At 49.1% G+C, this 24,085-nt stretch overlaps 2 protein-coding genes across 3 annotated transcripts in view; both read right to left on the bottom strand.

Moving 5' to 3' along the window:
• The window catches only part of EHMT1 (euchromatic histone lysine methyltransferase 1), a 154,321-nt gene extending 152,999 nt beyond the window's left edge, over nucleotides 1-1,322 (bottom strand). The window contains exon 1 of one of the 2 annotated variants that reach the window (XM_019540600.1): nucleotides 1,207-1,322. In XM_019540600.1, the coding sequence (XP_019396145.1) occupies nucleotides 1,207-1,300 (94 nt within the window). In that variant the 5' untranslated portion in view covers nucleotides 1,301-1,322. The remainder of the gene's footprint in view (nucleotides 1-1,206) is intronic. The other variant, XM_019540598.1, reaches the window with a different exon arrangement.
• A 15,908-nt stretch (nucleotides 1,323-17,230) lies between these two features.
• Nucleotides 17,231-24,085, bottom strand: part of ARRDC1 (arrestin domain containing 1) — a 38,132-nt gene continuing 31,277 nt past the window's right edge. Inside the window, exons 4-8 of the mRNA XM_019541099.1 lie at nucleotides 23,300-23,454; nucleotides 21,197-21,379; nucleotides 20,233-20,409; nucleotides 18,733-19,144; nucleotides 17,231-18,161 (exon numbers count right to left, since the gene is read on the bottom strand). Of these exons, the coding sequence (XP_019396644.1) occupies nucleotides 18,097-18,161; nucleotides 18,733-19,144; nucleotides 20,233-20,409; nucleotides 21,197-21,379; nucleotides 23,300-23,454 (992 nt within the window). The 3' untranslated portion in view covers nucleotides 17,231-18,096. The remainder of the gene's footprint in view (nucleotides 18,162-18,732; nucleotides 19,145-20,232; nucleotides 20,410-21,196; nucleotides 21,380-23,299; nucleotides 23,455-24,085) is intronic.

Below are 24,085 nucleotides of genomic sequence, written 5' to 3'. Positions count from 1 at the left end.
GAGAAGGCACTCAGTGGTTACCTTGAGGAAGAAGGGAAACATGAGGCTGATTTCGGGGGGGAGGGGAAGGAGGCAGAAGAGGACTGGCACAAAACCCTCCCACCTACTCGTTGGCAACATTGACCTGCCAGTCCCAGGCAGCTGCTGGCGTTCGGGCTGTCCCTGACTGCGTGGGGAGCGGGGGCGGTCAGCGGATACAAGTGCTCCCCATCGCCGTGCAGGTCTCCGCGCCCAGCAGAAAATGAGACACATCCATCTTTCTTTCACCTCGAGCACCGAGGCCCCGGACCCAGCAGGCGGGCAGGCAGCCCCCGCGATGCTACGGCCCCACGTGTGGAGCCCGGTGGAAACATAATCACAACCTCCAAACCAGCAGTCCCCCAACGGGCTCACAACATTGGCGGACGGGGTCATGGCACGGGGGTTGGGAGCGAGAGGGCCTTGCTGAGGACGTGGCGCCAGAATCGGGCCAAGTTTGGGAAGTGCTAACCTAGACCTGGCTGCAAGCGAGAGTGGAAGAGGTGGCGAGAAAAAAACCTGGTCACATCCCAGCGCCCAGACACTGAACAGTGTGCGCCAAGGGGGCCACATCTGACACACATCACGCATGGCTCCTGGCATGCCTGCAACCACGTGGTGCCCAGGCCAGGGAGCTGGGCAGGGATGTAGGGGCGCAGCCCCGCGCCCTGGATAGCTCATGCCCAGCCGCAGCCCGGACCCGGGCCCGGGCCCCTGCATGGCTCGTCCCTCGCACGTGGGAGGGACCCCGCAGCCTGCATGGCTCATGCGAGCCGGGGAGCCCCGGACCCTGCATGGGCCAACAGGCCGGGAGGGTGCGCTTCCCCCGCCCCTCGCTAGGGGGCGCCCGGGGCCCTCTCCGGCTCGGCTGGGCTAGCCTGCACCCGGGGGAACCCCGGAACCTGCATGCGAGGGCTCCCGGCGAGCGCCCCGGCCCCGGCATGGCCCATACCACTGGGCAGCCGCGGAGGGGTGTGAGTTATACAGAGTCCCGGGCCCCCCCCCGCGCACACAATGGCAGGAGCGCCCGCGTTCTTCCCCCTAGGAGTTGGACTAAACCACAGCGCGGGGGGGCGCGCCCCGCTCCCCGGCGCACACGGAACCTGCCGGGCCCAGGGCGATACCACTGCGCGCTCCCCCATCTTTCTCCCCCGCCCGGGGTAGATGGACGCCGCCGCTCTCACTCACCTCGGCATCCACTGTGGCCATGGCCGGAGCCCCGGAGCGTAGCCCCGCCCCTCGGCGGCTCCTCGCGCCTGTTCCTCCCCCTGCTTCCCCTCATTCTTCTCAATGGAGAGGCACCCGCGGCGGCTGCGCATGCGTGCGGGGTCATGGCGGCGCCCGATGCGCCTCCATGTCCGTACAGTGTCATGGCGGGGCCCAGCAGCCAGGGTCCATACGGCCAGGAGCACGTGCCGCTGCTGCGGGGGGGAGGGGAGCCCGAGAAAGGCTCTGCAGCGGGTCGTGAGCCAGGATGGACATAGACGAATAGATCTCAGAGGCATTTGGAAGGCTTCTGTGGAATTGCGTAGGCACACGCATGCACATACCACTTCTCAAGCAAAGTGCTGCAGCACCCCGGGGTGCCTTGAGATCCTTTCGAGAGTGCTCCAGGATGCTGCGCCACTTAGCACAGTTAGGAGGCAAAGACAGTCACGAGCTCAGCCCAGAGATTTCAAGGAGCCCACAATGTTAATAAATACATCCTGACCGGCCCAGAGGTCAATAAACAAATGCAAATAAGAGCTGGGATTTTCCCAAGGAGCACTTCTAGTTTAAGGAAGGGTGCTTGAGTCTAAAAAGGTTGAGAGCCACTGCTGCATACATCATGGGTGCGTCATGTGGTGTTTACAGAGTCACAGAAGTTTAGGCCTGGAAGGGACCTTGGGAGATCATTGGGTCCAGCCCCCCTGCTCTGCAGACTGCTGGCATCAAATAAGCCCAGCAAAGTGTGTGTCCAGTCTCCTTTTGAAGATCCTCAGGGTACATACTTGCACCACCCCCTCTGCTGTGGAGCAGACTAGTGGCACAGTAAAGCATCAGTGTCTACACATGCACCAGTATTAGGGTTGAGTAAACTAATTAGCTCTGCCGTAGGATAGTACTGTCCCCAACTTCTTATGGTGGAGTACGTAACTGCACTGAAATGCACAAATAGACGGTGACTGGGTGAGGGACCAGGCTCCTGCCTGCGACCTACTCACACAGCTCTACAAGTTCTGCACCTTCATGCCCCAGCCGGTCCCTCCACAGCCTGACACTGCCCCCGAGAGCCCAGGGCTGACCCTCCCCTGTACACCCTGCCAGCCCATGCATGCTCTGCCCCGCCTCAAATTGCTGCTGTCCTGGACATGTGTAGACGCTGCACCCAGGAGCAGCTCACTCTAGGTCAAAGTTTATTTCTTCACCTTAATTATACGTGTAAATAAACCGACTGATGATTATATTATGCCCTTCATCCTGCTGCATCCCAAAACACTTAGAAACTATCCAGGAAAGGCAGCTCCCTCTGGGATGGCAGGAAGCCACAGCGAGAATGTTGTGCAATGGGCAGAAGGAGCACTGTAGCCAGCCGCTCCTTCATGAGATCTTCCATGGTCTGAATAATCAAAAGAGCAGAGGAAACCTAGACTATATCAGTTGCTGAGGACATTTACAGGCCATGTGCTACAGCTACAGTGGAGAGCACTGAGCAGTTGTGCCTCTTCTGATCCTTTCTGACAGTCTCCAGGCAAATCGCATTAGCTTTTCTTTTCATACAAAGATGGCAAGTCCTTGTTATTTAATTATGAAGCAATTACTGCTCTGATTCGAGTTCTGGATGCTTGCTACTGCTGCTTTGCCTGCAAGCCGTACAGAGCAGCCTGGGCCAAGATTTTTGGTTCAGGCTCCCAAATCTGTGCTTCGGTGCTTCATTGAGTGGACTCTCTTCAGAAGTGGTGAGTAGTCAGCAGCTTCCCACTGAAGTCCAGGATGGTATAAAATATAGACGGAAGCAGCTAGAAAACCGAAACCAAGAGAATATGCAGAATCATAGTGCACGTTCATAGGTTTACTATTTTTTCAAAAGCCTAAATGTTGATTCCTATGGTTTTGTCACAGGGCTTCCATACACAGTAGGATGTTAGTATTCAGTGGGTAGGGGGTTGATTTATGTTAAAAATAAACAATTACATGAAATGCCTGAAGTCTGTAACAAGCAAATATTTACATTTTCATCCTAAAACTCAGAATATTCCCTCAATAAAGTAGAGAACATTGTGATATGTGCTGGGGGTAGAAAGATCCATTCATTCTTAACCAAATAGAAATGTTAATCCATACCTAATTACGGTCTCCAAAATTTAAAAAAAGCATATTAGGATTCCCTACTGTTAGCCATTGTTTTGGTTGAGGATGCTCAAAAGAGTGTATGAGTGGCCGCTGAAAAACCTAACACCCATTAAAACCTCTCTGAGGGTTCAGCATTCCTTCTTCCTTTTGTCGAAGGCTCAGAGGATTTATTCTTTGCAACATTACATCAGCTTTCTACCTCCCCCACATTTTTTATAGAGTGGGTGAAATGTGTTAATAGCCTTTCTTAAATAAAGATTAACTACTTGGGTAAAAACAAAATCACACCATATAGAGTCTGACTAGGTTTTGTATAAGATTTTACATCAGCCTTTGTTATCTTTTTCAAAACGTGGAAGGCCACAATCACTGCCGGCACTCTGGGAGTACCTGAAAGGAATCCCCTAATACACAGGGTTGTAAATCCACTAATGTGAAACAATTAACTCTTTTACAAGCCTTGACAAAAACAAAGACAAAGAAGAAGATACTTCAGGCTCTGTATGTAGGGGCATAAATACCCCCTACAATTTAGCAGTTGTAATGGCTTATTGGATCTAATCCTGATCTTACACCAGTATAAATCAAGCATTAGCTCATTTCAAATCGGTGGGGTAACATCAATGAAAAGCAATTAGAACCAATCTGATGACTCATTTTGAGGATCCCATCCCTGATCAATTAGAACCCCCAACACCCATTAGCTTTAATTTACAAAGTACATCAGCTCCCTAAGGGCACAATTCTTCCTTCCTTTGCCCCACAGAGTGATTTATTTCCTAGAGCCTTATGCCCCTTGGGTTATGGAGGTGTCTCAGAGTTAAAGTCCAGAGGCTGGCAGTATTGAATGGCTGAGAATGAGCTTTTCTATGTATCGCTTCTCGGCCTCTTGAAGGCTCAGATCAAGCGAAAACATTTACTCTTAATTCATAGTGTAGTAGTGCAGGGCTTAGGAACTGTAGTCACAGACACAGTTTTGCTAGGTGCTGTACAAACCCCCAACTAACTCTTTGCCTCATCTGTGCATTCCCCTTTGACATACAAGCAGCTTTTCCTTTGGTCATAATAACTCTTTCTTTGTGTTAGCCTCACTGGCCATGTTCAGACAAGCGCAGACATTTGGTTCCCCAGGGACAACTAGCAGTGGGACACCTGGTGCTACTGCTTGTCCCCAGGGAGCTCTCTGGCGTGGGGTGGGTTACCCCAGGTGGGGCAGGGGAGGCTGGGGCCAGCAGCTTTATCTGGGGGCCAGGGAAGCTTCAGCTGTGTTGCTCCTGCAGCTTGGAGCCTGGCCAGCAGCTGGAGTGTGGCTCTGGCCAGCCAGGCTCTGGTTTTGGGCAGCGTGCCGTGTCCCCGTGTGCACCACCCTTCTTTTTTTCTGCATGGGTTTTTTTGACCCCTGGATCTCCAGGGGTCAGACCCCCCCAAGGCTGCAAGGTAGCAGTGCAGGAAATGCCTGAATGTGCATTATGGCTTGTCCAGACGCGGCCGTTCTTTCCATTTTAACAAGCAACAATATAGCAATACATATCAGATACCACGTACCACTACAACCACATCATACCATCCCAGGAGCCACTAACCTCCAGTCCTGAGCACAACCTATGTTTTTCAAAACCCTAGTGTTTGTTCCCCTAAATTTGAGGGTCTTTGGATTTAGAGCGTTAGTTTGGAACATGATAACGGAACAGACTGCAGAATTCTGGATTGTGGCTTGGACGGCAACTTCCTACCTCGCCCCACCCCAGCATCCAGGGCCTGGAAGGGGCCCATCTTTGTTGAGCATCTCATCTGTTCAGGCTCTTCACAACTGTGAAGAGGAATGAGCTGATACCTACCACTATGTCAGCTGCCATTCTGTCACCCAACTGATGTGAAACAAGGATGTTGAGGCTAGCCACCCCAGAAGAATGCCGTCTTCTTTTCCTTCCTTTCTTCTGAGGCCATCTGGCCGCCCTGAAATCTTACTGTGCTGAGAGGACCTTGAAAGCAAGCAGTTCATCACCTATGGGCCCTTTTGTCCCGTTCCCCTAAGAAAGTATTTTGTGGAACTTGACAGTCATTTTCTCTGGTAAGGAAAGGCAACATCTCCTTAAGTCAGCGGGTATTTACACGGCAGATCTCACCTTACCCAAAACAGGTAGCCTTTGAGCATGGTTTGCGAAGTGCTTCCACAGAGTTTGGACAGAAATTACAATTGTTGAACTAAAGTTGTGATGTTAAATGGATTCAATTAAACTAGTACAATTTAGCATGCAAACCAGGTCTTTGAGACAGAGGAACAGATTCTGCTCCTGGCAATGTCTCAGCAAGTCTGGAGTAAATCACTGGGAGAGCTTGTCGGCTTACATCAAACTTGAGGGCAGATATTTTACCATATTTTTCCAACTAAAGTAATTTGTCAGGTCCCTCTGGCATTTAGCTACGTACTGGCACCAAAAGAAGCAGACACGTTCATTTGTAAATATGAAGGAAGTGAACACAAAGACCAGAAAGATTATGCGCCTCTCTGGAGTCTAACTCAACCATCAACCGTAAGCTCTTGTAGTTTGTGCCACATGAACCGAGTTTTCCAAGTTTTCTGTTCAGAAGAGAGTTGTTTAATCCTGATTTAACCAAATACCCAAGGCAGATGTTTTTTTCCAGGTGAAATCTTATGCTGAGATTAAAGATCAAGGGATGTGAAGGCAGATTTTTAGAAGCATTTTCTAGTTTGAGGTGCTGTAATTTTGAGGTTTTGAAATGGAGACCATTCACAAGTCTAAGATGTGCCAGTCCAAATGCAAACGCTGAACAGCCCTCAGATTAACTTTTCACCAGAACAACATCCTGTGCATCTCTGGCTCTCCAGACAATCGCAGACCATCTCACCAATGGTGATGATTCAGTTTCCTGCAGGAAGAGAGACTTTAACACTAGTTTTGGATTGGGCAACTGAAGTACAGGCAACCTGAGTGACCCAGCTAAGATCACATAATACCCTTATTCCAACCTCCTGCTCTAAACTCCAAACCCCTTATCTACAGGCATTTACATCCATACCCAGAGCTGAACAGCTCTGTTCTGGTATGGGTGGGGTCTGCCATGTGTTTGGCAAAGATAACCTTAAAGATAAAATCACTCCCCTAACCCTAGGCTGACAGGGGGCTGTCATTCCAGCCATCAGCCTTTTCAGGGCAGGTCTCCATCCAGCTTCTAGCCTGTAGCCCAGCTAGGGGCTATTTCTAGGCTGTGGTACCTATTGAAGACTCAGATCAAGAGTAGTGGCTTCTTAACCCGCCAGAGGAAATACCATATATCTGTGTCCAAGAAGGCAGTTTTCCTGAACCGCTTCACAGGAGAACTGCTCTTCTGGCATGGCTCAGTACCCACCAAGGTGCAGCGGCATTAAGCCCAGTTTATAGAAATAGGAGTCTCCTCCCTTGCTTTTTCCAATGGCCTTATGGCTAAGGGCAAGCAAAACTCAGGGGCATCCAAGCCCCAAGGCTTCAGGTTTGATCCTGCAAGTGGGATGCCCGCCAAAGGTTTTGAATCCCCAGGTGCAGGTGGAGGATGTTTGCCAGTAGTAGGGCCACTTATGCTTCTGGATTCTTGGATTTGGAATTAGTTTTGGCTGATTGGGCTTCAGATACAAGTTAAAAAAAATAAAATAAAATTTCTAGACTGTGGTAGAGTTTGCTTCTCCATCCGGAAACTGCTCAGCCAGCACTACTGAGGAAGACACTTAGCCTTGGCTCAAAAAGATACATCAGTAACAATCCTATTGCTGGAAAACGCAGTGGTTGCACCAGAAAGCAGGTGTACCCTCCCCGGCGCCCTACCCCAGGGAAGATAACTTGGAGCCCTTTCTGCCTCCTGTTGCAAATCAGCAGCTTTAAGTACTGTCCCTAGAGCCACAAGACCATCTAGCTCAGTCCAAGCCCTTTGCTCCAGGACGGGGTTGTAACATGGAATTAGCTGTTGCCGCCTCCATTGATCGTGCTCTGGGCCTGGGCTTATGCCCGTTCCCCCTCAGACCAATCCTTTTCCAAGGGGCATAGCAGGAAGACGGAGAAGGAAATCCCAGTTCACACGGTGTGGGGTTTTGCATTGTGCGGGGGCAATTCCCAGGGCTTTCCATAGAAGAGCTTTGCTGAAACATGGAGAAAAGCGGTGAAGGGGGAAGGAAATAAAAAGCTGCCCAGGGAGCCCTGGCCAGACACAAGACACACAAAAGCAGAAGGCCACAGGCCTGCAGGCCCCCGCCTAACTAGGCCACGGAGCCCCATGGAGGAGGATGAAGAGGGATGCGAGGCAGGCTGCTGCCACCCCATGGCAAGATGACAGAACAAGCCGGGAAGGCTGCAGTCAAAATAAAAGTCCCTCCCACCCTCCCTCACCGACATGTATTGCAAGAGCAGAGCAGGACAAGCCCAAGGCTTGTCAGTGCGCCCTTGAGAGCGGGGCCGCGGCCCCCCAGCTCTGCTACGGGGACCGCAGCGAGGAACCACCCCAGTGGGCTCCGGTGAAGGAGGAGGTGCTCCAGGACAAGTGGGGGGGAGGGCATGGAGGGGATCAATACGCAAAACTACACATCTCTGAGATCCAAGAGCCAAAGGGCAAGGGGAAGCCGTGCTTTGTGCTTGTTGAGCAGGGTCCCTCGTAAAGGCTACTCATGGCTAGGGATTTTTAAAACCTCCTTGCGGCGTGGCTGGCCTGGCTGCATGGCTGGGGATGTCTTGCGCTCTGCTGAGCCCCTAGAGGACAGCCAGCTTCCCAACACAGCACAACCAAGGCCTTTTGTTCTCGGAAAGGACATGGAGCCTTAATTACCTGTGAGCTGTCAGTTCGACCTTTGCTACAAGACGGGGGGAGAGGGGAGGAGAGTAGGAGGGAGGCTGGCTCAAGAAACGGAACAAGACAAAAAAAATCAACGCAAATTGAGCCTAAAGATGGAGCATGCCCTGCATGCCCAATATCCAGGACTGCTGGGTCCATCTGGTTAGGATCCTAACAAGCTGTTTACAGTTTCTTCCCTAAATAAGCTTTCATGGGACCACGTGAGAGTTAAGGGAGACAACAATAAAATCATCTAAATTGCAGGGTGAGTTAACCAGCAAGACAATTTAGCTGCTTAGATTAGAAATAGCAACTTCTATGACAACTTTGATTTTTGCTGCATCTCCTCCAAAAGACGAGGGAGAGAGCAAGCTGGAATCGCCTCTTTTGCCAAAGTCTATATGAGTTTTGTTCTCAGCTTCAACAGAAACCAAACCCAGCTCTTATGTTCTGCAAATATTTGACGCCTCTTCCTGGCTGGCTCCAGTAATCACAAATTAGACGTTCTTTGTTATCTGTTACCAGATGCAAAGCAAATTTCTCTCCTCCATCTAGTCAGTATGCTCCGGTCATCAGCAGGGCTGGTAGGTATATGACACAGACCTTAGGACAGCAGAGTCCTGCATGGCACCCTGGTTGTCCCCTTGATGTTATGTGGGCCAAAAGGGAATTTGCCGTTCCCGTTCCCTTCTGCTATGCACCAGACAAGCCTTCTGGATCGCTGAGACCATTTGCTGCAGAAAAAGCCTACACCAGTAGTAGCAGGCATGTGTTTAGAGTTGATCAGCCTTCTCCAGGGAGGCAAGTCTGTTTCTCTTTTTCAAACACCAGAAAACAGAGGTCTTCATTTCCCCCCTTAACAGCTCCTCCACACGTAAATTTATCTGGAGTTTTCTGCTAGGCTTCCAGCAGCCCTACCTTATTTACAAGAAACCCATATGTTTTCCTCTGATCTTCTCTCCCTCTGCTCCTCTCTCTCACTTCACTTCGGATTTGTTACTAAGAGAAACGATGAGATCCCCCAGATCTAGACAAGGAACTTGAGCGAAGGCTTCTAGTCTTTTCCCAATGTTGCCACTGTACAACTGCAGAGATACAAGCACATTTTTTAAGGCTAGTTTTCCAAGTACTTTGCTTCCGTGGCTGGAGGTCAGCGGTTCAGAAGAACTCCATTTCTATTTAAGAAGCAAAGGAAGGGCCAGATTTTTGAGCTCAGTGCCTAGCTCTATCCCATCTTTGTTCCCTTCTATTATGGGCACTACCTCCTTGGTGCTTACACTGTGCTTGTACAGGTCCCAAATCTAAGTGGGGGTCTTTGAGTATCACTGTAACCCAAACAAAAAGCATATAGTTAAATATTGTGTTTTAGGCACCTGTATAACTACCAAGCTTTTTTTTATTTTATTAATATTTTATTACTTTTTATTATTGCAACTCAATTAGGAGGGACTGTTCAAACTTAGTGTCACACGCTGTGCAAATATATCAAGAGACTGTGGTCATTAGCAACGTAAAGGGAAAAAAAAGGGCAAGCTCTTGGGCCATACAACAGATTGAGGCAGTTTTTGAAACGTGGGGCATCAGCAGCCACCTTGTCCTTGTAGTGTAGCATCCTCCCCCAGAGCTGCATTAAGATTTACACTGGAGGGCTCCTGAAAACAGACTGTTTACACAGCTGGTGTGAAAGCAAGTGGGAAGAAGCCTATATTTTATTAGCTGTTTGTACTGTGCCTGGTGCATGGGGCACCAGTCACAGAGCTCAGATGCTGCCATATTAGATCAACAGAGATCTGCATCTTCCTGAAACAGCGTTGCTTTAGCCGAGGACCTGAGCTAACCTATTTCTTACCCCGTGGGTCAGAGGAATTGTCAGGTCCTCATTGCTTCCCCCTCCGCTCAGAGACATGGAACAAGTTCAGTCGCAAGGCTTTAGCTCGATTTCCACACCAACACCACACACTTGCCCACATGGTCTGGCAGGCCTTTGCTCAATAAGCCTGGGTGACCGCTTTTGTGCGTGTGAATTAAGCCGAGTTTCCCCTCAGGAAAAGCAACTCCTCTCACCTGCTGAGGCTGAGGGCAGGAATGGCACTGTTCTTGGTCCCCAAGCACAGATACCACTAAGGAAAGATCCAACCATGATTTGGGAAGAGGTATTGCACTGGCAAGGGCCAAGTCAGTTTAGGATGCTTGTAGTAGCTGCTGGAGCTTTTGCACTCTTAACTCTGGTATGCCCCCCACCCCCATTCTCAGTCTTCTCTCATATGAGCACAATCATTTACTGACCAGAAACAAGCTCCATCGCTTAAAGCCCTTTGGTGAGGGACCCAACTATAGCAAGGACAACTAAAGGACCTTCATTTTTCCAGACTTCCCATTTTACATGAAGCTCCAAAGGGAAGCCAACCAGTGTTTGACAAAGCACGCCACGCCAGTTGGTTGGTCTTAATCCTGCAAATTGTTTTGCACAAGCAGGTCCCTGCATTTACACAGCATGTTGTTGACTTCCAGGCAAAGGCAGAGGCCTGTGTATTTAGTATAGCCTGGGAGAGCAAGTCTTCACTTCCTACAGCTCTTCCAAAACTGCAAGGATTTCAGTAAGCAACTTGTTTGTGGAAAGCCTGTTTGATTGACTGGCAAATTGCCCCATAGGGTAGTTTATCTGCCTATAGCTCCCCTATTCCACACTCTGTAATGCTTCAGGTCACCCAGGGGAAAAAGGCTTCTTCTTTCTAAAAAGCGAGTCTTCAATTTGTACAGGTTTTACAGCACATGTTGCTTTCTCAGTCCTTCCCTGCTTGGCCCAGCTCTTATCCTGTCTTGCTGCTTCCTGTTCCACACACAGCAAAACACAGCCCCAAGCTGCCAGCTCCAGTTGATACTGCTGAGGGAACAAATGCATCTTGTAAAATCAGCCTCCCATATTAATTTTAAAGGCAGGAGCTGAGAGTCTGAAGGCGATGCTAAGCAAAGCATGAGGAAAACTAACAGAGGTCCATCCCCCCCCAGTTTGGAGGTTGCAATAGAGGATCGCAAAGAAAGCTCAGGGATGTTTTCTAGCATCTGGAATATGGCTTTTGGGCTGTCCCCAAAGGCCCCGGTGCAATGCACATTCCCATATGCAGTCATCAGCTTCAACACTGACCAATGGTGTTCTGGAGTTGGGATTCCCACTGAACAGTGAACACTGGCCACAGCAGAGAAAGGGGGGCGGGGGACAGGACTAATGACAATTAATGACAGGATGATCCCAGCCCCTATAGAAAGGGAACCAAAAAACAAAGCTTCCTCCAATGGCCACAGAAAGCAGAGGCTATATTTTCCCTTTCTGTACATATCAGAAGCAAAAAGCCACTTTTAATGTCTCCTGCATGACTCTACAAGGTTGTGACTTGCTGTCATAGGAAGGTCATAGCTTCTTCCTAGGTCACCAGCTATTTTTTTTTGGGGGGGGGCGGGGGGCTAAGAGGATGCGTCACAGCAGCCATGTCTACATGAGTGGTGAACTGTGCAGTTATCGCACAGTACCGAAGCTGCACTTTTTTGATAGTAGTGCACAGTAACTTGGTACTACTATGCAGTAGCTTGCTGTGCATCACTGTTAGCACCGCCAACGCTACTGTGCAGTAGCATCTCATGTAGATGCACCCAGTATGAACACTCTGCATGGCTGTTAAGCCCCTCAAATGGAATTTAGTTGGGAAAAAGTTTCTCATGAGTTCTAGTTACAAGTTAGAGAAATGGTTTTCAAGCTATTAAATTCAAGGCACCACTCAAAAGATGCCAGATTTTAGTTTTCACTCACTTCTTGACTAGCAGAAAAAGAACAATTCTTCAGTTTCAAAGAATTTAGGAGTTTAAACCAGCATTTTATAGTGCTTCCAATGTGGAAGGCTACACACTTCATCCCACCTAAGAGAGGGCAACTTGGAAGTTGACACATTACCTTGAGCCAAACATATTCTCTTACAAAACAAGAATTTTATTTACACTTGAAATTTGGACAGACATTTGTGGGTTGCACTCATTTATTTTTTTTAAACTATATAATAAATGTGCAGAAGTGTTTTGCTGTACAGAACCATCAGAAATGTTGTATAAAACAGAAGTGTAGAAAGAATTACAAGAATACAGTGTTAAAAGCCACAAGTACGGGGATTACAGAGGACACAAGTGTATTTTGGATGGAAGTGGTGGTGTTGGGGGGAACTGTACCCCCCCCCAAAAACAAACCCTCCTTCTCAGCCCTGCAAATAAATACAGTCTATTAAAATACATTGCATGTTCCAGATGGAGCTAGAAACTCAGAACAACCCCCCGCCATCACTAGTGCAAGAACACAATAAAGAAAACAATGTGCTGGAAGTTCAATGTAATAAAACCCCTTTTTAGAGAAAATGCCATGTCCAGAAAGGGAGGAGGAAAAACAGAATCCCTCCTCCCCCATTCAAAGGAAAAAAAAAAAGGAGGAAAGAAAATAAAATGCTCAGATTATATTCTCAAACCCTGTTTTTTCTTTCCTAGTGGCTTCAGGCCATGAGATAATATTAATGGAACATCTGGCTATCAAGCAAAATGACTGTAGTTCAAGTAGACAAAGGGAGGAGGCAGGGTAGTTTCAAATGTATTCGACCGCTCACCACGTGTGCGCATTAACTAAATAACTCCATCAAAGAAGAAGTGAAAACTGATCTGCAAGATGAGGAGCTCTCCCTCCTCCCCCACTTTCCACTTCTCCATCTCACCTGTGCAATGAAATGACAAGTGCCAAAAACAGTGTTTAGTGGAATAAACAACATTGAAGACAAGAAAAAATGGAGGCTCCACATTTAGAAAGCAGGACAAGGACAAACAGAAAGATAACAAATTAAGAAAAAAAAAGGAACAAGATATTTTTGGTGCTAGCCATTGAATGCTCAATATGGAAACAATTAGCTTGCAAATTCACTCACATCCCCTACTCCTCCCCCTTTGTCTGTAAAACACACCATCAACAATTATTTTAAGAGGTTTGATCCAGGACTTTAAATGAATCCCTATGTACTTGTGCCATTTTTTGGGCAGGAATGGCTTCTTCCCCTTTTCCATAGTAGGATAAGATGAGGACCATTTGTGCAGGGGTTTGGATTAGATGAGATTGGTAGAGGACATCCAGAATGAAAACCGGTGCAACAGAGGAAAGACCTCCTCCCCACTTAAGGGCCTATTTAAGTTTGTAGCACACACCATAACAGGAAGTCAAGGCTATAGGCTTTAGTAGGATTTACTTCATTATCGATATATAATGCTTACCTACAATTCTAGAAGCAAGCGTTTGAGGGGAAAAAAAACAGGTTCAGCAAGGAATGATACAAACCCTTCTGCCTCCTGGCATGAGCTAGCTGTGGTAGGAATTAGGAAGAAGCTTTCCTCCCACTTGTTTGCCTAGGATCAGATTATCCCATGTTTCCCTGCTGCAGGGCTTCTTGTACTATCTTTTTGCATCATTTGTTAGATATGTAGGATGAAGGGACCACACATCTGACATGACCTGGAAATTCTTTTGCATGCCAAACCAGGCAGCTACCAAAACACACTCTAGATGAGGCTGGGAGATAATCCTCCTCCCATCCATTTCCATTGGAGGACGAGTTGTACTAGGGACAGTGAAAGTGTTACCATTTAATTTAATTTCAATTCAATGGAGCAAGCCCCGGCCTTTGGCAATTATAAGCTAACACCACAGAACACATCTGGAAGCAAGCTCTTTTCTCTTACAAGAGAAACCTTTCAGGCTCTCAAGACTGGTTAGCAGGCAGTTTCCCAGCAGGGGCATCCAGCACAGCAAGTCATAGGCAAATGTATAGTGGGGCATGTGCCCCTCCCACCAACAGCAAGCACTCCAGCTGGTAGGGAGGCACAGAGAGTACTTGTGCCCCCCTAAACTTGGCTCTGCTGCCATACCACATGCAGAAGTGCTAGTGTGCTTGGCAAGCAGCTGCTAGGGGAGCCCCCCTGCCAGCTAGTTGCTAGAGGATTCCCCACCCCCTCATGCCTCCCCCAGACTTAGGAGCCGCCAGTCACCCATGGAACAAGGATTCCCTGTATTGATGCTCACAAGAGGTTTCTGGCCTTCCTGGCAGAAGCCATAAGATCAGATTCCAGGTCTTCCCTTCCCAAATAGGTCACTAAAGGCAGGGAGTGCTCAGAAAGGGGGAATGACAAGCAGCACCAAAAGCCATAGGCTGCTTAGTTTCAACTGTGTGAGTGGAGAGTTTAAAAGCAACAGCATTTAAAGAGAGTCAACATCCAGGGGGAAACAGCTTGGGCAGGCAGGCTCAAGCACTCTGCAGCTAAAGCTTAATCATGGAGCACTGTTGAAACTGTGTCAAAGGCTGCTGTGCTGGATGCTAAAACAGACATGAGCTTGCATTAGCTTACGTTAGTGGGAAGACAAGGGCATACCTAGAGCACCACCGTTCACTTCTGTGGAGGCTCTTTGACCCAAGTTCAAGTCTCTGCTTTTTGCTAGGAACACAGAGGTGCTCCTCCCAGAATGCATCACAAATCCATTTAGCACCACAGCCAAAAGAACAAGAAACCATTTGGCAGGGTCCACAGTGGACCATGCCTGCAGGGATACCCTCAGAGATCAGCACCCAGTTGATGGTTGCAGCCATCTTCCCTAAGTGCCAGGGTGCCAGCCTCAAGGCATTTGTGAGATTTTTAGTGCCATTGACTGATGCCTGCAGACTGTCACCTCTGCCAACATACACCTAGAAATGCTTGCCTAGTGAAGTCACCTCCCCACCCCACGTTTGGAAACAGCAGCTCTTTAGCTTCGTGCATTCCCCTCATCCTCATCTCCGAAGAGAAGGACGTTTTCCAGGGACTGCTATGCACTGAACCAGAAGCAAGTTTATTTAGAAAGCCACCAGGACATTACTGCAGAACCAAGAAGCTAGGGGGAATGTCATCACATGTTAATTTTTCCAAACCCATGTCTGGGAAGAGTCCTGTGGCATTCCCAAAGTATATGCTAATCCAGAACCCACCACTGTAAACCAGACCCTTTACACCAACTTCAGGGGAACTGGAATCAAACTGTAGCAGAGGAACAAGGACAATTGCATAGACTACACTGGAGGAAAGGTCGGGATTCTGTATAACATCTATAGCACAACCAGGGCTGTAAGGACTGGCTTCAGAAGGGGACACTGCAGGAGCAGGTTACCAAGCCTAGAGTCACTCAGGTAAGAACAAATATTTAAACAAAATGGTGGGGGGCGGGAAATGGAGGGAAGAGGAGACAAGGGAAAGGAAGAAATGTTAAATGAGCTTTGCTTCTAAATATTCATGATGTGCCAGAGAAGTGTCAACCCCTTCAGGGTAGAAGCAGATAGCTGTGACTGGAGTGGTGTTATCTGGTTCAAGAGTGTGAACTATGCTTCAAGCAGCTAGATAAGCATTAGAAGGCCAGGGTGGGGGGAGAAAGAGAGAGAGGGAGGGAAAGAGAGAGACCTCAGAAGAAGAGCTCCTTGACATGTTACCTGCATGTCAGACCTGGCTATACAGCCTTAGGTGTGCGCTTGCCTCCACAGCCCAAGCTCAGACTGCAACATTGTATAAAAGACACCACAGTTAAGGAGTATTTCCCCATCTGTGTGTTTCACTGAAATGGTTTGGCCAAAGGCTGGCTACAACCATGTGTAAAGTGCACTTTTTTTTTTTTTCTTTTTTTTGGAGAGCTGTCTGGTCTTGGAGGATCAGGCATTAAAAAATTTTGTTACAAGCCAGATCTGAGCAGACAGGTCACCATCCTTCTGGTGCCCAGTAAAACTATTTTGACTTAAGTAGTGAATAGGGTGGCTTAGCAGGCTGGTGAGCAAACAGACAAGTTGGTGACTGATGGAAGAACACAACCAACCCCTGCCCCTCTCTCTCTACTCACTGCTAGTTGAGATCATGAGGGTGCTTGTCAAGAGTCAGATTTATACACAGAACCAACAAGGAAGAAGGGGCCAGAATGGACATGTAGAAATAAGCATTTTGCACAAACCACTCCATCTCTTTTGGAATAATTTATTAAATACATCATTAAAATTTGGTATTAATCCAGTCATTAAAAACAGGTCCTCTCATAAGTACATATACAAGGATACTTGTTCTATACACAAATCAGTGCAGGTAATGGCTGTTCGCCAGTCCTGCTGGGAAAAGTTCCCTTAACCCCTACCCCTATTAAAAAGATTGTGCAGAAAAGTGCGACTTGTCCCAGAGCAGCCAGTCCCGGGGGCTGCAGAGGCAGTCTGAAGTGCAGGGGGGGAAGAGGAGCGTGACGCAGGCTTCAGATCCCAGAAGGGGCTTTTGTTCTTGGGTCACTAGTAGCTGTCTTGGTGCCTCAGATCTGGAGCCAAATGCTGTGTGCTCCCAGTCTGAAGCTGCCACTGAGGAGTGTAGGCCTCACACGCTCCTCACCAGCTGGCCCGTTGGTTTCAGTGACAGCAAGCAAAAAATACAGCAGTAGGTGAAATGTCCACGCAACAGTTTGTGCCTGCCTGGTCTGTGATCCCACAGTGGCTTACAGAGCTAGTTTTATCCGAACAATGGAGTAGGCCTTGCCTGAGCAGCCAGTGCTGTGGAACTAGACAGTCTTGTTGTAGTGGGTAGGGAAGGCCACAGTCCTGGAGTCTCTGGTGCTCATGCAGCACAGTTTCTCTCCCAGGAAAAAGCGGGCAGCTCTTTGGGAAGTGAGCATTTTGTAGTAGAGGGTCCCTGCAAAGAAGGGGTTTCCCCATTACAGGTGCCTTGGGCGAGTTCAGAGGTAGCATTAGAAAACCTAGAAGCTTGATTGTCAGTTTCCAGCCTGCCTACAGCAATGGGAATGGAGAGGGCATGGTGCCAAGGGCGAGCTCAGGGAACATGTGGAGACTGAGCAGGGTAGTTATAAAAATCAAACCCTGCTAAGATTTGGCTGGTATTGCCAAGCTTGTACCTCTTACACCAAAGGGGTACAACCAAAAGTATTCTACAGGAATCACTCCAAGAACCAAGGCTTTATTTTATTTAAGGGTGTTCCATCCTTTTGGAGAACCCCCATCAGCTGGATTTAAAAAAAATGCCAAGAAAAAGGTTTCAATGTATAGAACTTTCCCTATTCCCACTATGGGCCCTGCTAGGGTTCCTACAAATGCATAGATCAAGTTAATCTTGCCTCCATTACCATCATGTGTTGGCAAAGGTTTAATAAAAAGTTACAGCTGGAGGAAGGATGCTGGCCAGTTATTCTGCAACCTTGCAGTTTCTAGGGTCTGTACTCTAAGCTCTCTTTACCCTCCACTTTGTGTCTATTTCTTCCAGAGATCTCTTGCTATAGGTGGTCCCATTTGCCCCATTGTTGTTGGGAGTGTTTGAGGATAAAGCTACAGGGTTGGTGGGGATGAGAAAAAAAGAGAGAGAGGCTGCTGAGCCTGTGCCAGGACTGGAAACAGCACTCTAACCACAAAAAGGAAGAGGAGAATCCACACATGCCATCCACTGCCTACAGTAGACACACACCAGTTCAGTAGCATTTCAAATAAGGCATCACAGGTGCTTTGATAGTAAAGCAGTACATGTTGGACTACAGTACAGGATCATATTATTGTGCAAGGCATCCCAGGGGCAGGCAGCTCCTCTGCTATAGGGTGCAATGGAGTTGTGAGGGGGCAAAATGTACCATTCCCCCCATCTCTATGCACAGATCCCACACCCTATGCCACTTCCAATAAGCCCCCTCTGGTTTTTTTTAAAACAAAGAAGGAGACCACAAAGTGACTTAAAAATCCCAGACTGCGACAAGCCTTTCACCCTGCCCAGCCGCCGCAGGAATAGAAGATGCTTTGTGCTGTACCAGACTTCAGAGACAGTGCTGTGGAGGAGCAGCACCTGCAGGCTTCTGGTACAGGGCTAATTGCCATTGCTGAGGCTGGAGTTGGCACTGCTGCAGCTCTGTTCATAGGAAGGAGGCGCTTCTGCAGGGGCAGAAAGGAAGTTGTTTAAGAGTCGGGTAATGTTATTTGCTACCCACCATCCTGCCCTGCCAAATGAGGGCCCAACGCAAAGCCCACTGAAGCCAAACACTTGTACACTTCAGAAGACAGGATCAAGCTCTTCATGGACAGCCTGCCATGTTCCTACCAACATGACCCAAAAAAGGACCAGTGGTGAGGAAGAGGGAGGAAGTACTTTACACAGACTACAGAAAAACTAAAAGATCCTACCCAGTGGCCCAGTACGTCTTAGCAGGGGTCACTGGACAGTTTGCAAACAATGGTTCACAGATCCAGACAGACACTGAGGATGGCACAGCTGAGGTGTAGAGAAATGGAGGTGGTTTCATAAGGCTCACCTCAGACTGTTGGGTCAGAGAAACCCAATACTGTCCAGCTATCCAACTGATTAAAACAGCCTGTTGGTTCTTTCCATGCCCTGGCTTGAGCTCCACTGGCATGGAGGTCTGCTACCACACTGTAGAAGTGTGACAACTCTACGTTTCAACAACAGGTTACTCCAGCAAGCCAGGCTAAGGAGCAGGACACTCACCATATGGGTAACCCCATGTGCTGTACTCCGGAGGCAGGATGAGAGAGCTGGCAGTGGGAACTGGAACCACTGTCCCTTCGGCATAATATGGAACGGTTGCTCCCGTTGACAAACAGAGCGTGGGGTGGTTTGGGGAGCCAGTCTGGTCTGAATCCAGCCTCACTTCTTGGAAGCTCAGTCCTGGGGCATAGCTGAATGGCTGCTGCTGAGAATGACTTTTGGTGGGGATTGAAACATTATCCATGGGGTGGTAGCCACTTGCAGCTTCCTCCTCTTCTGGGGGTGCACTTGGTACCACTGCAGACGGGATGTGTGGGACTGACCTGGCTGGGCTCAGAGGGATGCTGTTCACAGCGATGTTGCCAATGTAAATAGGTAGGGTGACTGAAACTTCTGGTGACTTCAGAGAAACCTTAGGGAAAAAAAGGGGCCAGGGATGAGAAAAAGGAGGCATCCAGTTTGCATGCCAGTTTTGTACAAGTTACATGAGCAAGGTACAATACAGTCCTAGCTATGGACCCAAGGCAGGTCATACAGCTGCTTTAGATCTGTTGTGGCAAAGATGGGTTAAGCATCTGGTTAAGGCAGTGAACTAAGGCACTAACACCCAGGATGTGCAAGGAACTTTGGCAAAAATGGAAATACTGCTGAGAGCTCTCAGCATCCGAAGGACAAAGTTGGGGGGGGGGGGGGCAGGGTGTTGCCCATCCCTGAAATACAGCCAATTATTTGGGTTGGAGGGTCACTAAAGAAAGGGGAGTTTTAGTGAGCTGTTGTAGGCTGGGGGGCAATTGATCCCATCTTGGCCTGGGATATATAAAGGGAATGGATCATGGCTCCGTCCTAGGTCCCAGCCCCTGTGTCATCACACGGGGAGCAGGGCAGGTGGGGCCAGGATCACAGACACCACCCCTTGCCTGCCTGTGGCCCCACCCCACCTACCCAAGCTGAACATACCCAGCTAGTAGGCGTCCCAGGCCAGTCTTTATGGAGATCCTGCCCACTCCATCCAGTGCAAGGCAGACAGCCAGGATGCCTGGACAGTAGGGCCAGATCTGGTGGTGGTGGTGGTGGTGGCAGCGGCGACAGCGGCAGCTGGGCAGAGCGAGCTGCTGCCACCACAGGGGCTGTGGGAAGTGAAGTGAAGTCTAGCTGCTGCACCACCCCTGCCATCCTGCGTACCTGGGGGCAGTGGGACCAGCCACATGTCACAGCCTGGGCTGCCTCCCACCCCTGGGCCAAGTGGCACTATGGGCTGGACAGAATCCCTTAGTATGCCAAATCCATCCTGTGGCCCATATTTTGCCCACCCTTTTTATTCCTACTTCTATCTTTCTGCCCCAGACCTGCAGCAGCTGGAGCCACCATCTTGTTTTGTGGGGAGAGGGAGGGAAGAAAGCTGCGACTTTTTTGCTGCTCAACAAATGCTAGGAAGCCAAGGAGCACCACACAGACAAGACCCACTGGGAACACTCCCAGGAAGAGGCCGGGAATACCTACTTGGATATAGTAGTCAATGTGTATGAGGGTGCAGCCTTGCAGAATAGACTGGGGCAGCGCCGGGACAAGGATTTGCTCCTTCCATTCTGCATGCTTCCATGCCTTCACCGCCGAGCCCTCCACTTCCGCAATGGTCCGCAAGTCATAAATCCAGCGTTTGGATTTGTAAGCGACTTTCTGCACATGGGTGAGAAAGAAAGATTAAAGATTAAGTGGAAGAATTTCAACAGGTTCCATGTTCCCTGAGATCCATCAATACCCCACCAAGCCTCTGGGACAGATGAACAAAAGTCACCCATGCTCTTGGCCAAGTAGAGCAGAAGTATGTCAAAATTTGGTGCAGGAATGAAGAGTCTGAACCAGTCTGGTTTAAATAAGCAAGGGCTTCTGTAACTGCTCTCATGATGGCTGCAATTCAGCCCAACAAGCCAAGTATTGAACCCAAAACCTTCAGGAGCTAGAAGAACAGACTGCAGCAGCTTAAGCAAAAAAGCAGAGACCATTTAAGTGAGGCTTGTAGCAGACTCCTGGCCTCCAGCGGAGCAGCCAGAGGCATTTAGTACTTGAATACAGAGAAGCTCCGTCAGCAGAGCTAGCCAGAGTGAAAGAATGAGATATGCCTACTTCACTGTCAGGGCGGCTAGGATCTGGAACCAACTTCCAAGCAAAGTGGTGCTGGCCCCTACCCTGGGGGTCTTTAAGAGGAGGCTGGATGAACACCTTGCTGGGGCCATTTGACCCCAGTACTTTTTCCTGCCAAGACAGGGGGTGGGACTTGATGATCTACTCAGGTCCCTTCTGACCCTAACTATGAAACCAAAAGGTTTAGTTCCCTTGTCACCCCCCTCACATAGATTTGGAAAAAGGAGAGGCACCAAGTTTCAGCCAGGGGAGAACACATCCTGAGACACTGCTCTCTGCACCCATCTTGGAGTGGCCTGGCACCAGTACTACCGACTCTTACCTGAAGCAGACTGGCTACAACAGCACCAGTGTCCCGGCCAGACTTGTTCTCTATGTCTGTGCGCAGCTGGATCACCTGCCCCACAATATATCCTTTGAGGTCTGAGGTGGCAGTTAAAATGACACTCCCACTTTTCACAAGTTTGTAGTTGAACTTCTTGGTGACTGACAGAGTGTTGGGTTGCTGTGGGCCAACAATGGATGAAGATAGATATTATAATAAGTTCTAGGGAACAGGGCAATGCATAGGGGGTGCTGGCAGTGTACCCCCTACAAAAAAAAAAAATGGAGCCACCAACACCATCAGCAAAAAATAAATAAATAAATAAATAAAAAAATCGCCACTGGCTGTCGCTGCCTGTGGGTGGTCACCGACCCCTGGTCCCTCACCACCCCTCCTACCCCCACTGCCAGTGGCGCCAGCAGTGTCTGCAGAAGCTCCACACTAACAGCCACTCACTGCCACTGCTGCCAGCACACCCGTGCCCCCCCCAGCCACTAGAGGCACGCATCGTTCATGTTAGGAGAGACAGGTACGGGTTTGAAGATCACTCTTGCTTCTTCAAACCCATACCTCATCTTCCAGTGGCATGTTCTGGGAAACAGGAATAGTATGCCTTGGCTTCTGGCACTCCCTTGCTGCTCGCCTTCTCCCAGGTCATGTGCAACTGCTCAGTCTTATAAAGTTTGATGCCCTGTTCTCTGCTTGCATCTGCCTTCTAGTCACCTCTTCTGCCCCAGCCCATGCCTTCTAAGCCTCCCACTTTTTCTGCCAAGCTCTCCCCCTCTGAAGTCCCACTTCTCCTTGAGATCTGCCAAACGGTCATCTCCCTCCTGTTGTACATACAGCTTCCACCCCAAGAAGCCCATAGGCCAGTGCTTTCCAAGCTTTTCTTCAGCATGACCTCATTTTCTCAGCATAGCCCCTCATTCCCAACCCACAGCCCCCCACCCCACCTGCTTATGTTATGACCCTATTTGGGGTTGCAACCCCTAGTCTGGGAACTGTTGCCATAGGCTCTCTTCCCATTGTACAAATGCGACTCAAGTTCATGGATCACTATTCAGAATAGGGAAGACATCAGTCCCCCCCTACCCATCCCCTTGGAGGACTGCACACAGTCAAGTGATCATTAGGGTACAGACAGGGCAAAAAAAATTGGTCACTTCTAATCTGGCCCAAAAGGCAATCTGTAACCATGACCAAACAAGTGCACACTGCAGACCTCCAACACAAAAACAAGAGGCCAAATCAGGTGAAAAATCTGAACCCTCACTGCACAAGGGGTCAGATGAAGATGTTTCAAAACAGAGCATCTTCTGTAGCTTATGTCTGAGCTGTCTCCCAGCCTCAAGCTGTTTTCAGAATGAGAAGGGAGTAGAGGGATTTCAGTCTGGGGTTTCAGCCCCCCGCTCGAGGGTGGGGAGGATGCATTCCAGCCCCGCTAGTGGCTGGGGCTCCAGTACACCCATCCACCCTCCAGCCTGGCTGGGGAACCCCTAGAACCAACTCCCTCTGCTCCCCTTTTCAGAATGGGAGTGGGGAAGCTTTGCAGCCTTGCAGGGAGGAGGGGCCATTGCTAGGGGAACCTGGCTGCAGGCTCCCCCTTCTCCCTGGAACAGTGAGCTTCTAAAACAGGGAATTTCTGTTTGGTCCAGGGGATCATTTGAACTCTGAACACTTCCTGCTGTAAGAAAGAGAGTGCTTTGCAGGGAGCTGCACTTCTGTCTATGCCCTTAGAATCAGCGAGTAGAGACCTTGTCTGTGCACTGCTGGCATGGCCTTCCAACATCACAGTGGGCATGTGCATGACCCAGGGAGCATCCTAGGCTGGCAAAAGCCAGGTTGTGGTTTCGTATGCAATGATCATTAAAAAGCAGCACCTAGGACAGGACCTGCTTACACTGGCTGCAGGGTGTCTACTCTGTGGAGCCACCGGGAAAGATTACTTCTTGCCTATGCAGAAAATGAGGGGAAGGTGGTGCAAGGGATGGCTGCCCCCTGCCACATGACATCCCTCACACTTGAATGGATCTTCCAGAACCTGCTGCTGGTCTCAAATCCCAGCATTTCCCTGCCCTCCTCAAAAACTACTGCTCTTACCTCAATCTCAGGGATGGCATTCAGGTTGAGTGGACAGAGGACATAGAAGACTTTGTTGCACTTGTAGTCCTTGGAGAATCGGGGTGTATCTATCACAGCTTTGATCTGATGGACCACCTTCCCAAAAGGGCCTTCAAATGATGTGGGAGCTGAAGCTGGATTCAAAGAGAAGGCAAAAGGATGTCAAACCAGTGGAAGTAGGTGCCAGGGCTGGAAATAAAGCTATGCAGACTTGCACACTCACTTGGAGACATTTCCTTATTGCTATGAAGGAGTAGGACAGCAGGCTAAGTATCTGCAGGACGGGCTTCAGGGGCCTTTTCATGCAACACAGGATTTTAAAATGGAGAGAATAAAGCCTACCATATTTACCTGGATACAAGACAACCTTCAATTTAAAGCGACCTCCAATAATTACAGTAAGTTTTCTGCATGTATGGAAGCTAATAATTAATCTTAAAATTCCTCCCCCTACTACTGCAGGCAATTGGGGGGGGGGGGTTCAGAGGTGGGAGAAAGAGGTGATAGGGGTAGTAATGGGGTAGGAAGTGCAGGGGTAAGAAAGCAGGTGGTAGGTTTGGTGAGGGTTAGTGGGGCAGATAGCGAGAGGCAGGCAACTTGCCCCCTGCTGCCTGTTTTGTCATCCCCCACCCCACAAAACTTACTTCCCATTGTGCCTGCCCCACTGCAGCCTTAGGCTGCCCCGATCCCCTTATATTCCTTACACCTTTCTCCCTCCCAATGCTTCCATCCCCTGCAGGCTCAAGTCCCCACCCCACCTTCTTC

Source organism: Crocodylus porosus, unplaced genomic scaffold, assembly GCF_001723895.1.
Source record: "Crocodylus porosus isolate Cpor-Errol unplaced genomic scaffold, CroPor_comp1, whole genome shotgun sequence".
NCBI classification, from domain to species: Eukaryota; Metazoa; Chordata; order Crocodylia; family Crocodylidae; genus Crocodylus; species Crocodylus porosus.
This window is presented reverse-complemented; position numbering and strand designations above follow the sequence as displayed.